This window comes from Gymnoscopelus braueri, assembly GCF_963280865.1.
Source record: "Gymnoscopelus braueri genome assembly, chromosome: 21".
In the NCBI taxonomy this organism is placed as follows: Eukaryota; Metazoa; Chordata; class Actinopteri; order Myctophiformes; family Myctophidae; genus Gymnoscopelus; species Gymnoscopelus braueri.
In genome coordinates this window covers 29,335,372-29,349,997 of record NC_137623.1, presented here as the reverse complement: position 1 = coordinate 29,349,997, position 14,626 = coordinate 29,335,372, and the positions used below count along the sequence as shown (strand labels likewise).

General features: G+C 44.2%; 1 protein-coding gene across 1 annotated transcript; it reads left to right on the top strand.

Moving 5' to 3' along the window:
- Window positions 1-4,581: 4,581 nt before the first annotated feature.
- On the top strand, window positions 4,582-13,590 carry LOC308076956 (putative cationic amino acid transporter; the record flags this gene model as incomplete). Its single annotated transcript, XM_080417481.1, has 7 exons — window positions 4,582-4,882; window positions 5,317-5,553; window positions 6,402-6,619; window positions 7,088-7,234; window positions 8,651-8,859; window positions 10,506-11,266; window positions 13,205-13,590. 7 exons carry the CDS (start codon window positions 4,582-4,584, stop codon window positions 13,588-13,590), a joined length of 2,259 nt encoding a protein of 752 aa, XP_080273607.1.
- Window positions 13,591-14,626: the final 1,036 nt, after the last annotated feature.

Here is a 14,626-nt window from a genome sequence, read left to right as displayed (position 1 = left end):
GTGTATTATAAATAACAGATTAATATATAATGCTCAAACAAATAATTGACAATTCATCAATAATTAAAAGAATTAGTTGCAGCCCAATGTCTCATTGATCAGTCTCGAGTCATATACCTATGTGTCTTCATCTGCCTTGCATTTGTTATCCCACTCCCAGGTTGGTAATCTGACCTTCTGTATCACATTACCTCCAGATTACAACAATACAAGACAGAGACACACTAACCCCACCCTCAAAACAAGGGCTATTACCCCTAAAATGATGAAATTCTGGGCCAGTTGAGAACCACTGTGATAGCTAGTCCTTATAGTGGAATGTGTCATAAATCCTGTCCATGCCGTTCCCATCTGGAGGAAAACTAAATAGAGCTCCTTTGGTGTAAAAGATAAACCGCCTCACTTGGCTGTGGAAGCCTTCAATCACGGTGACAGAGAATGTGGGTACACGCCACAGCAGTCAAAACCTAACAATTAAAAACTATGCTTAAAAAATGAAGTAAAAACATCACCTGAAGTTCATCATTATGTCCCAAGTCACTGGTATGCCATCAGTCATTTTGTATGACTGGTGTCCATTTGCTTGTGGTGCAGACATGAAACCAAGCGGCAAGGAGAGAGGAAAGAACATGAGACAGAGATGGATTAAAACCTCATTAGCAGCATAGTGTCTTGAGACAAACTTAGGGTGTCATTACTGTCATAATTACGTTTTTTTCTAACGCTGCTTACAGATGGAAAACAAATGACAAATAAAGCAATCTTGTGTCAGCCAGTTTGTAGGGTGTTCCAAACCTCAATCAAAAAATTAATTAACTTCATAGTGTACTGCATATTACCCAAAATGCACCTCAAAGTGTAGAACAAACCACGTTTACTACATTAGCCCAAATGTCCCGTTATACAAAGCCTATGTTTAGAATTTAGAATTTGTCATTTAGATAGCATGTTATGTAGATTAGCCAGGTTCGTTTGTAGACCTGGCATCTTATAGTGTGTATAGTTTCAATGTACAGATTCTTTGTTTTGTTTTGTTATTATACTGTTTAGACTGATGATAGGTTCTTGGTTTACCTATGATCCTAGATTACCATTTCTATCCATTTGATGTATTACCTCGTATTTACCTGCTTACTGTAAATTGATCTGGATTAAGAGAGTCTGCTAAATGCCTAAATTGTAAATTGTTTATATACACAGTACATACATATGTAGATTCTGCTATGTAGACTTTTTGGTCTCGTATACATTATCTCTCACACACACACACACACACACACACACACACACACACACACACACACGCACACACACACACACACACACACACACACACACACACACACACACACACACAGTCAGCTGGTGATTTCCCACTGTTAACTTCCCTAAATGGGCGTGAAAGAAACAGGGAGCCCTCGCCTGTTTAGATGTAGTACACACACAGTTACACAGATAACACACATCGTCCCTCCTCCTACCTGACCTGACAAATGAATAATGATAATGATAGTCACACACATACATACACACACACACACACACACACACACACACACACACACACACACACACACACACACACACACACACACACACACACACACACACACACACACACACACACACACACACACACACACACACACACACACACACACACACACACACACACACACAAATGAATAATATATTAGACTGATCACATGTAGATGTGTTTGAATAATTAACCTGCAGCTGCTGTCTCCACTCACCGCCTCCCTTTGAGTTCAGACCCCTGGCTGCTCCAGCTCTCCAGGACAAATATATGGAATGAACAACATTATTTCATCACTTGCCTTTTTGATGCAAGGAGGAACAACAAATGAGTGAGTATGTATGTCTGTTTGGATGGATGTTCATACTGTACTGCTGAATTCATGTCTGGCCAGTGGCCACTGGTGTCTGTTTAGAAGCCACAGGTATGCGTTTACTGCTGATCCAGCCTGTTGCAATTGAACCTCTTTAACCCTGGGCGTCCCTATTTTGGGCATGTCATTATAGGCAAAAAATAAAAACTTCAAACGATTTTGAAATTGAAAAATGATTTAGAAGTCTTTGTATAAGTGGTTAAAGGACGACTTCACCCATTTCCAACTTATGTTAATATAATTGGTCCTTACTAATGCTCATGATATCATAAAATGGTAGCTTTAAAAAAAAAATCGATCTGTGTCTCATAGGCTGTGGACAGTTCAGAAACCCGCCTACCAGTGACATCATCATTAGACAATTCTTTTTTTCAAACAAGATTTCAACTTATCATTTTTTACTTTTTTATTAATGCGAGATATCTTCCATTATAGCATGCTAACTTTCCAGGAATAGAAAGCCTGCAGTTTCTATTAGCTTGGATTCCCCATTGATGATGTCACTGGTAAGCAGGTTTCTGAACTGTTCACGGCCCTCCTCTGAGACACAGACCAAGTAGAAAAGAATGGTACCATATTATAATGAGCATTAGCGAGGACCAATTTATGAAGATAGGTTGAAAATGGGTGAAGTCGTCCTTTATAATAGACAGCGCTTTCAAAGTTTGTGTTTTCACATAGCGCCTGCTGAGTACATCGAAAAATAATCTTAAATTGTTGTCAACTTATTAGCCAATTAATGACTTGACCGTGACCCCATGAGGTCCATGACTTCCTGTATATTGTATTTCCCTCCTCTCTGACCCCACTATCCTGTCCCCCTTCACTGTCCATAATGCAGAGGTATAAATGGTAAATGATGCATTTATATAGCACCTTTCTCCAAAGTGCTTTACATTTACACACACACACAAACACACACACACACACACACACACGCACGCACACACACGTACACACACATACACATTCCAAGACTCCCACTCCTCCTCCCGAGCCACTGCTGCCTCTACGTCATCATGAAAGCTGTCTGTTTTAAATATCTAAGTGGTGTAGGAGTTATAGGCCTGCCCTACACAGCTCCTTTTTGGCCATGGTATAGAGGTGTAGCTTTCCATTGTGTAAGGAGATCTCTGCAGGTCATGAATGTTTCAGAGAGAGGGAGTCTTGCTCTAGTGCGTGAGGAGAGAGGAGACGACCCACCTGCGTCTCTCTTTCCCTGGCGTCCCGTCTTCACCTGTTGCTCAGGGAAGTCATAAAGTAAACCCACAATCCAGGGTCTCAAAAAGTAGGGCAAACAGCAAAGGCAAAAAAAGAGCAACCTACAGTAAGATTAAAAACTAAGTAAAATCAAGGCATAGGGAAAAAGACCTAAGGATAAAACTATGAAAACGCTTTGTTAAATGGTAGGTTTTTAAAAGTGTCAGTAGACGGTGGGGCTCTCAAGTGGTCAGGGAGGGCATTCCACAGACGTGAGGCAGTAGAGCAGAAGGCAGAAGGCCCGGTCGGCCATGGTGCGGAGCTTGGTCTGGGGGGGGGGGGGGGGGGGAGAGAGAAGGTTGGTATTGGAAGAGCATGAAAATGGAACCAAATGGACCATTTGGTTACATTGGTACATTGGTACACTCTCAGAGTTTACAGACCTGTGTCCCTGCTGGTCCCCACTTTGAGAACCACTGTTCTAAGCAATTCACTCTACCCACAATAGTTACTGGCCCTATTCTTATGCAGCCACAGAAAATATGTGGGTACATACAGTACAAGGAATTTTCCTTGGCAATGCAACTGCACACAAGACTACCGAAGAGTACCTAGACATACAGGACTCACATTGCAGAAAGATAAAGACCATAGACTAGATTACACAGCTGACTAAACTTACAGCTTAGATCATACATGGGCAAATGGTGGCCTGGGGGCCACATGCGGCCCCCACCTTCAATGCGGCCCACAGGTTAATATTGGAATACTGATATATTATTGATTTCAGCTGTTCCAATTCCAAATATGCAAACATGACCCGCTTTAATTACTTCAGTCTATATTAGAAGTTTAATGACTAGTATTACAATTATATAAAAAATTGCAAAAAAAAGCAGATCTATCGCTCAAAACATGTGCCATGCGATACGTTTTGAGCTTGTAGATCTGCTATTTTTGCTTCTTTTGTGAATGTACATGACATACTAGAATGACTAAGTAGGGCATTCATTTACGAAAATATGGAGAGTTTTTTTGCCCGACCGACAGTATGCGACACTACGCGATGTGGCCCCCTGGAATGAGCTTGGAAATATAGTGGCCCTCTCCATCATCAAAGCTGGCCACCCCTGGCTGAGATATTCCTACGTGAATATATTGACAATGTGTTGTAATGAAATGCTAGGTGAAAGAAAGATGCTATGCATTCAAGATGTAAAGCGTTGCATTTGTCACGGTGCAGAAAGATGCAACTGTTTCTCTGTCTTTCCTGCAGAACCTTGGAGAGATGACTCCTGGGGGTCTTGAAGGCTCCATCTGAGGACGATATAGGAGGACAAGTCGAGGGCGTTTACGAGGGAAGAATGAATGAAGAAAGAATGTCAGATGGGAGTTAGAGCGAGAACGAGAATCACATAGAGGAAACCATCCCACAAACACCTCTCTCACACACACACAGACAGACGTAACAATGGCAGGTTGGTTGGGGCGAGTGGCCTCGGGTGACGCCTGGTACAACATGTACTCACGCATGCTGCGCACCAAACCCATAGGGGCCATGAGTCAGGCCTCGGACGAGCTGACGGAGGTGACCGAGGGCTCCGGGGCGGGACTGGCCAGGGTGCTGACCACCGCAGACCTGGTGTCACTGGGCGTGGGGAGCTGTGTGGGCACGGGGATGTACGTGGTCGCCGGGCTGGTGGCCAAAAGCATGGCGGGGCCAGGGGTCATCCTGTCTTTCATCTTCGCAGCGATGGCGTCCATACTGTCAGGTGAGACACGGAGAGACGTCTGGGGTTGCGTCTTTTAAGAAATGTTTATATTTTGGGGCTTTTATGCCTTTATTATAGATAAGACAGTATAGGCTGACAGGAAATGGGGAGAGAGATGGGAAGTGACACACAGCAAAGTCCGTCGGGGTCGGGACTCGAACCCGCGACACGCTGTCAGGCTACATTGTAGCCTAGGTGCTGGGGTTGCGTTTTTGTTTACTACTACTACAACTAGTACTTTTTTTACCCACAATTTTAATAATTCGGATATATGTATGCTTTTGAAAATGATCTGAAATAAAGTATAATATGATTTGAAATGTGTGTAAAAAAAAAAGAAGAAAGAAATTGAAATACAGTATGCATTTCACATTTGTGTGTGTGTGTGTATGTGTGTTTGTACTGTGTACACAACCAACCATTTACCCCTCTAGGTGTGTGTTACGCGGAGTTTGGCGTGCGCGTTCCCAAGACCACCGGCTCCGCCTACACCTACAGCTACGTGACGGTCGGAGAGTTCGTGGCGTTTTTCATTGGCTGGAATCTGATCCTGGAGTACCTGATTGGTACGGCGGCGGGGGCGTCGGCTCTCAGCAGCATGTTTGATTCGCTGGCCAATCACACCATCAGCAACTACATGATCACACACATTGGAACAATCAGAGGCCTCGGTCAGTGTGTGTGTGTGTGTGTGTGTGTGTGTAAGCAAAGCAAAGCAAAGTTTGTTGTTTACCCAGGGTGTTGGACTAAGTGCGAAACTTATTTACAGCCAGACCCTGCATGGAAGCCTTGCTCAAGGGCTATTCAGCGGTGATTCATGATTGATGTGATGAATTGGGGAATCGAACTAGGGACCTTCCGGTATCAAGGCCGCCCCTCTAACCACTAGGCCACCGCTGTGTGTGTGTGTGTGTGTGTGTGTGTGTGTGTGTGTGTGTGTGTGTGTGTGTGTGTGTGTGTGTGTGTGTGTGTGTGTGTGTGTGTGTGTGTGTGTGTGTGTGTGTGTGTGTGTGTGTGTGTGTGTGTGTGTGTGTGTGTGTGTGTGTGTGTGTGTGTGTGTGTGTGTGTGTGTGTGTGTGTGTGTGTGTGTGTGTGTGTGTGTGTGTGTGTGTGTGTGTGTGTGTGTGTGTGTGTGTGTGTGTGTACTTTTATTACTATACTTTTGAGGGCCAAATGTCCACACGAGTATAGTAGATTTTGAGAATATTCTACTATACCTGGTCCTCACAAGAGAAATGGTTGTTTTATGGTTACAAAGTTTGGGGAGCTAGGCTTACAGCTACAGTAGGAAAAGATTCAGGGTAGGAGTTAGAGTTATGTCTGATTTATACTTGGGTGCTGGTGTCATGCACCGAAAATAGCGTATCTACAAGCAAAATATTACAGTGTCAATTAAAAGTCAATATAAGGTAACTAAGAGTAATAGCAGACATAACATAATAATAATAATTTATCTGAAAGTAGATCTAGCAGAAAAATGCAATAACTCTCCTCTGTTTCCATCGCTCTATACCCTCAGGTAAGGGGGAGGACACGTACCCAGACGTGTTGGCCCTGTTCATCGTGCTGACGGTGACGGCCATCATCGCTCTGGGGGTTCGTAACTCAGTGAGTTTCAACAACGTCCTCAACGCGGTCAACCTGGTGGTATGGGTCTTCATGATCATTGCGGGGCTTTTCTTCCTGTCCACCAGCAACTGGGAAGGAGGCAGGTTCCTCCCCTACGGCTGGTCTGGGGTAAGACATGGATTGGATACGCTTCTGTCTATCAGCCTTAACCACTTACACGCTTCGCTTAAAGGGATAGTACACCCCCAAAATGACTCTTTTTCTATCGATTAGTCACCCCATGGAGACTTGAATTCATGGATCTTTTTAATTTTTTGTCGCATTCCTAAGCCAATAATTTGATGACCGGCTGCGGTTCCGGTAGGAGACACAAAGAGTCTCCTTTGTGTCTCCTACCAGAACTGCAGCCTACCAATCCACTGGTCATCAAATTATTGGCTTAGGAATGCGACAAAAACTAAAAAATATCCATGAATTCTAGTCTCCATGGGGTGACTAATCAATTTTTTTTGGGGGTGAACTATCCCTTTAATCATTTTAAACCCTCACAATGTGCCGCAATATGACGTGTTGTGACCCTGTAGATATCTATTTTCACTATTGCTCGATTAATTGTCGCACTCCTCTATTAACCAGGTGATGAGGGGCGCGGCCACCTGCTTCTACGCGTTCATCGGCTTCGACATCATCGCTACGACCGGAGAGGAAGCCAAGAACCCCTATACCTCCATCCCTTATGCCATCACCGCATCGCTGGTCACCTGCCTCACTGCCTATGTGTCTGTAAGTACGCACAAGCACGCACGCATGCACACACACACACAATTCCAGGCAGCTTGTCAGCTGCTATGTTAAAATGTTTATCGATGTTTATTGATGTTTATTGATCAATCAATCCATTGTGTTACGGTTCGGATCAACTGAACCAATGTTGTGTACTTTAAGTTCCTATTGGTATAACCATGAATACGACTTTTGTTTGACTAAATTATCATTAAAATCTTAGTGTTTTGCCAACAAGTAAGACGCGCGAACGCGGGAAGCGAACGCAGCTCGAAAACTAAGGCTTTTTTTTTTTTTAAATACCAAAAAATTCTGCGTTAAAAGGAGCATCTTAGAAAAATAAAAATTCACCCAAAAAAAATTTTGAATGTTTTTGAACAATTCAACAAAGTGTTTGAAGTGCCTGTTTCACCCACTTCCGGGGGGCGGAGCCAAAATCCGAGGCCGAAGTATTTGTTCGTAGACCCCGACTTAGGGGGGGTAGAAAAAGTTTCGGAGCGATTCGGGCACTTTTCATTTAACATGGGGTTTCAATGGGGAGTTTTTAGGAGCCTTCTCCGGGGCGTGGCTTTCGGGGGAAGGGGCGGGCTTAAACGCAACCTTGACTGGTGTGTTCAGTTTTCAAAGACCTTTCATTTGATGTATGGTACGTCTATATTGGACATTTACTTGGCTGCACACAGCTGCACATAGGCAGTGCACACAGACACACAGACACACAGACACACAGACACACAGACACACAGACAGACGGACGGACACACAAGCCGAGCACGGTTTCATAGTAAGCTCCACTTGCGTTCGGCGCGCCTCCTTCCGCTGCGTTCGCAATTATTTGGGGCCCCACTTGCAATACCCTCGCGGCCCACCAGTGGGGCCCCGGACCACAGGTTGGGAGTCGTTGAATTAAAGCAGGGGTTTTCAACAGGTGGTCCGTGGACCACTTGTGGTCCCTGAAGGTATTGCATGTGGTCCCTGACCATGTTGCAATATGTTTTTTTCTTCTTGTTCCATGGAACAGTGCATATTATCGACCTGGTGATCTATGATGACATGTCAATGTTGTCAGTTTCTGGGAAGTCGGAGGTCAAGAAATTCCACAGAAAATGGAATTAGAATCTCAATAAGGGGAAGTGTACCGGATTGCCTGATGGAGTCATCATTATTAGGAAATGTGGCCATATAATTGCATGTGTCTGTGTAGTCCATGGACCACTGGTTGAGGAACAGTGGGATGTATCATGGAATGCATGCATACAGTAGCAAGTGTTAGCAAAGCACTAATCTTAGCTCTAATCTCACCCAACACAACAGTGGTCCCCAGGTTGATTCTTAATCAGGGTGGTGGTCCCTGGTTCACAATCAGTTGAAAACCCCTGAATTAAAGCATTGCTGGCCTTCCTTCCTTGTCTGCAGGTGAGCGTGATCCTGACGTTAATGGTTCCCTATGAGCTGATCGACGGCTCGGCTCCTCTCATGGAGATGTTTGCAGATCATGGCTTCCTGTGGGGGAAGTACATGGTGGCCGTGGGCTCCATAGCAGGTCTCACTGTGTCCCTGCTGGGCTCTCTGTTCCCCATGCCCAGGGTCATCTACGCCATGTCCAGAGACGGACTGCTCTTTAGGTGAACGCAATGATCTCTAGACATATTTGTCATTTATGTAACCTTTTTCATATCAAGGTCCATTATTTATTCGGCATTTGAGCCACGGACCACCATTTGTATGAGATTTAGCCTCTCATACTCAAAACTTTATATTTTGTTGTCGTTGGATTAGATTTGGTCCACAATCCCATGCTGTATTGATGTTGGTACCATAGGAGAGATAACAAGCCAACGTTGATCAAAATAACAATTGTTCTACATTCTCTAATTGTGTAGACTTCTTGTAAATTAAATAATGCAGATGTTTAACAATAATTTAACTCTTGAGAGGCTGAGCGTAAAATTAAACCAAATGGACCCGTAAGCCCTACATGACCGTAAGGGTCCATTTGCTTTCATTTTACACTCTCAAGAGTTAAAGATCTATAAGGGTCCATTTGGTTACCAACTTTTCCATCATTTAGCTTGGGACCACCTGGAACCCCCTCAAGGACCACTGGTGGTCCCCGGACCACTGGTTGAGAACCACTGCCCTAGGTGAACGGTTTAAAATATGTTATTACAGGTATGTTAATTTTAGTTTTTGTTGTTCATGGGGGAAAAAATGACACTTACTTTCATTCATTTCTTTCCAGTAAAGTTCAAGCAAAATGTGTTTTTCACGGATACCGTAGTGTGACCTAAAAAAAAATCACCAAACATTACTGTTAAAAATGCTCCTTTACACTATGGCTAGAGAAAGCTGAATAATAATATATTGACTCCAAATCACAACCACTTTTATTTGACAAGTAAGGTTGCTTAGAGATGGTAGTGCAGAGGCAGAGAGCACAGCGCGACGTCTCCAAATTCTTCTAAATCTTTCAACCCGTTAAGAGGGCAGAACTACTGTGATTCGCGCCTTAACCGACCAGAATCAATTACCAGCATTATGAAGTGGTCTATTGCATCATTTACCGACACAAAAACATGGATTCAGTGTTTACCACTTTAACACTGGCTTTGAATGTACATTTAAAATAGCGAAACTAAGCTCACAACGCATTGTGCTAATTTAGAATTTGTGGTTAAGTGGCTAAGTGGTTAAGTAGCTCTTTAACTACTTAAAATCCCTTTATACTTCATTAACCAGGTTCCCCCGGAACCTGGTTAATGTTCTCCCCACCCTCCTCCTCCTCTCCCCCACCCTCCTCCTCTTTTCCCTCTACAACAAATATCTTAGCCAAAAATAGCAGATCAAGCTCACAGAGCTTGAAAATCAGCTATTTTTGCCGAATAATAAAAAAAAGTATGCCTTGCCGAGCCATGTGGCACATAGGACTCCTGTTTCTGTAGCGTGAGGCGGCTTGATGTACAATACACCCCCAGGTCATATGTCGCAGGGTCTTACCCTCTATCCATCCCTTGATGCTGCTGCCAAGCAGGGAGGCATTGGCTCCCATTTTCGTAGTCTTTGGTATGACCCGGCCGGGGGATTGAACCCTGACTTCCCAATCTCCGGGTGGACAGTCTAACCAAAAGGCCACTGAGCTGGCAGTCTTTTGCCCGAATGTGCCACCTATTATTACATACCCAGAGTAGGGACGCTAGGGTTCATGCGGTTGAAGGCTCACATATTAATGTCCTAATTTTTGTGTGTGCGTGTCTGCGTCGTGTCTTTGCAGGGTCCTGGCGTACGTGTCTGCCTTCACGCACACTCCCACCTTGGCGTGTTCGGTGTCAGGCGTCCTGGCGTCCATCCTGGCGCTCCTGGTCAGCCTCAAAGACCTGATCGAGATGATGTCCATTGGCACGCTGCTGGCTTACACCCTGGTGAGCGTGTGCGTGCTGCTGCTGCGCTACCAGCCCGACCAGCAGACCGACACGCACCACTACGGCTCCCAGGACGACCTCAAGAATCACCCCGACGGCGACGGGGGCATCCCCGCCAAAGAGGACCCGGACGAGGCCTCCTCCTCGTACCACGCCGGCGGCGCCGAGGGCGACAGCGACGACTCCGCTTTCACCACGGGCCAAGCCTCCCTGCTGAAGAGGCTCTTAGGAGGGCACTACTACACCCTGCGCGTCCGGCTGGGAATCCCCGACGCCTCGGCCCGTCCCACCCCGGCCACCGGCCGCACGGTGACCCGTGCAACCCTCTCCCTCTTCGGCATGTCCTTCCTCATGTGGTCCACGGTCATATTCGGCGTGGAGCAAGGCTCGGGCGCCGGCGCGGCCATTTCGGGGATCATGGCCACGATGATGGCCAGCAGCATGGCGTCGCTGCTCATGGTGATCCTGCGGCAGCCGCAGAGCGGGCTGGTCCTGCCCTACATGGCGCCCTGCGTGCCCTTCGTCCCCGTGGCGGCCATCTTGGTCAACAGCTACCTCATGCTCAAGCTGTCGCCCCTCACCTGGATTCGGTTCACTGTCTGGTGCATCATAGGTGAGTCGCTGGGGAATGGCACTGGTGGTTAGAAACGTTGTTTTAGACCACTGTTTCCCAAACAGTGGGTGGAGACCCATGTTTGGGTCGTGGACCAATTTGTATGGGTCGTGAGTTAATATCCCTTTTTTTTTCGTTTGTTATATTATATTATTATATTATGTTATATATATATATTAATTTAAGAGATTCAAAAAAGTTTAAACAAAAAAATCACAACTTTTCATCAGTTAAAAACAATTCCAACATTTTTAAAAGTATTTCAAAAATAAAACAATTACTGTAAATAAATAAATAAAAGTTAATTAAAAGTAGTGAAAATAGCTGATCCACACGCTCCCGCTTATTTGCTATCCTTTAACAAAGTACCGTCATTTCTGTACTTTGTTTTATGCTCTCAGTAGGCGTAGTAAGAATTTGGGTGTAACGTGCGTGTACAGAATGTGGGTAGGTGTTAGGTGGTGAATACTATCTGAGTTTTCATTCCATTGAAGCAATTCTCAGACATTTCTACTCTTGTGTGTCCCAATCTTATTCTTTTTGCGTTACATAAGGTATTTTACCGTCTAGTAATATGTACGAAGGAGGGAAAACAGCTCGCTTCAAGATGTGTAGCCAGACCACGTTCTTGTCACATCTGTAGTTGGTTGGCTACGCGAAGGAGAGGGGGGAACGTTTCCCATCTCCTGGAACAAATCAGAGACGATAATCTCTCCACCTGCGAGCTTTCACCTCAGCCTGGCTCTCCTCTGTTGGCATGTGTTTATTGCCAAGGTTACATGGAATTTCTCTAGGATAAACATTGGCTTAGTTGGACACATATCGTTGCTATCGGGCAGAAACCTCTCTATATTTCAACTTTTAATGTGTTTCTTTTATTTCAACCCCCGTAAATGTATGCCCTACTTCGTCGTACAGCAGTGTCACGGAAAAGTAGCAAAAATTGCTGATCTACAAACTCACAATGTGTCGCATTGCGTTATGAGCTTGTAGATATTTTTGCTATTTTGAAAAAAAAATTAGTAAAAGTATTAACAAGAGCTTCTGACTGCACAATGTACATAATAACTAATATGTACATTGGATCCATTGGGACACATCTCGGTTATTTTTTCCATTTCTTGAAAAGTAAGTTATGGAAATACACGGTTTCCACCCTACAGCAACAATATTAGCACCACATAAACACCATCCAATGCTATAAGCAAATGTAAAATACACATATCAGTCTGTCAAAGCTGGCTACTGTATGTACTGTACTCTGTACTACTATAGAAGTGTGAAATTGTGTCGTCTGGGTGCAGTAACTCAAAGCATGTGTTTCAGAGTGTTATGGTTTGCAGTGGTGGAAAGTAAGTTTATAAGTACACTTTTGAGGTACTTCTACTTTACTTGAGTGTGACAACACTCAAGTAAAGTATTTACTTGAGTATGAACATAATAGTTGAACATAATAGTTACAAGTTACTTTGTAGATTTAGTATGATTAGATTATTAGATTATTATTATTATAAAATATACATTAACTAATGAAGCCCTATTTTATTCTAAGTCTATTTGAAAATAGCTTCTAGATCTGCTATTTTCGAAAGATAATGTAAACCTTTGAAAGTAACTTGTGAAATGGGACATTCTCCACAATGAGTACTTTTGCTTTTGGTACTTTAAGTATATTTACAGTAGATACCATAACGTTTGCACTTTTCCTCAACTAAATATTGTGTGCACCTCAATGTTAATTTATTTTCGAAAATTTTAAGAAAAGGAAAAAAATGAAAATTGTCTCAAGTAATGTAACGTATACACAACATGATTTGAACATGTTTGAGCATTTGACATTTAAGGCCTAATAGCTCCACAGTTACAAAACCATCATTATGGGCATAAACATGAAGTTGAAAGCCAAATATAGGTGTCTTCCTGTATCCCCGTACCCAGGTCTGTTGATCTACGGCTGCTACGGCATCTGGAACAGCACACTGGAGCTCAACGCCCGCGAGGACGAGGCCCACGCCAGCTCTTACCATCGCTACGACGATCAAGTGGACGACAGCTTCGCCCCGGGCGACGACCTCAACGAACGCGAGGACACGCCGTACCAGGGCTGGTCGGCGGAGAAGAAGGGCTACCACAGCCAGCAGCACAACCGGCAGCCGGACGAGCAGGACCAGAACGAGGAGAACCAGGACCAGAACGAGTACGAAGACGTGGACGTCGACGGGGACCAGCAGGGCTACCAGACGGGGCCCCAAAACGCGTCCAGAGGCCCGGGGAGGTCCCGGGGACGAGCCAATCACGGCTTCTTTGACGAAGAAGAAGGCTAAGCGTCTATTTTCTTGATGCCGGGTCTGGGGACCACCAAGGGGTCCAAATAGACCACTTTAGGGTCTGTAACTCTGAGAGTGTACAAATGGAACCGAATGTTCGGTTCCATTTGTACGCTTTCAGAGTCAAAATAACACTGAGGACTTTACGATCAAATGGGGGTCCGTGGCCTAATCAATGCATATCAAACCAGGGATCCTTGAAAGGAAACATGTTGGGAAACACTGGACTAAGTTATCTCAGCAGTGTGCCACACAGAGTTGAGGGAGTGCCGACATAATGTATGCTGTAAATCCTATTTATTATGAAATGAGATTGTATCGTGTTGAAGTATTTTAAATGTTAAATGAGAATGAGTGCTCTGTGCTTTGGTTTGATGGGAATAAAATGTCTCATGAGTGAATTGGATGACACTGTCTACCTGTACTCTAGGTGCATAGATAATATGACCTTACAGTATTGTGTTCCTTCATCCAGAGATGCCCAATCACGAGCCATGGATGTTATCTTCATCAGGTTATGTCAAATCTGATGAATATCAGCGGTCAGAAACGTTTGTGACTTTATGTTTTATTTTCAGTTATTTTTAGGGGGCATTTTTAAGCCATCATTTGATAGAGACAGGAAGCACAGAGCGAGAGTAGGGGAGTGTCATGCAGCAAATCACCAGTCACAATGTCGTTACTTAGGACATTTGTTCTTGTTTCTTTTCTTCCACACTGCTGAAAACCAACCACCGCCTCAAAGAAGAATAACTTTATTTATAGTACTCAAGGCAAGGCAGGTCACACTTGATACACTGGTTATATACTGTATTGTGCTGAAACTAAGCTATGATCATTTACAGCAATGTGCTGTGATTATGTATCATGCAGGGCCTGGGAAGAGATGACAGGCAGGTTTACATACCAACCCATCTCCACACCAGGTGATTTCCAGTAATTAATTCTCCACCTATTTGTAGTTGAGTTAAGGTGAGTTAATGAGCGACATTAGCTGTTGTAATGACTGACTAGAATGATCATCTAACACCTT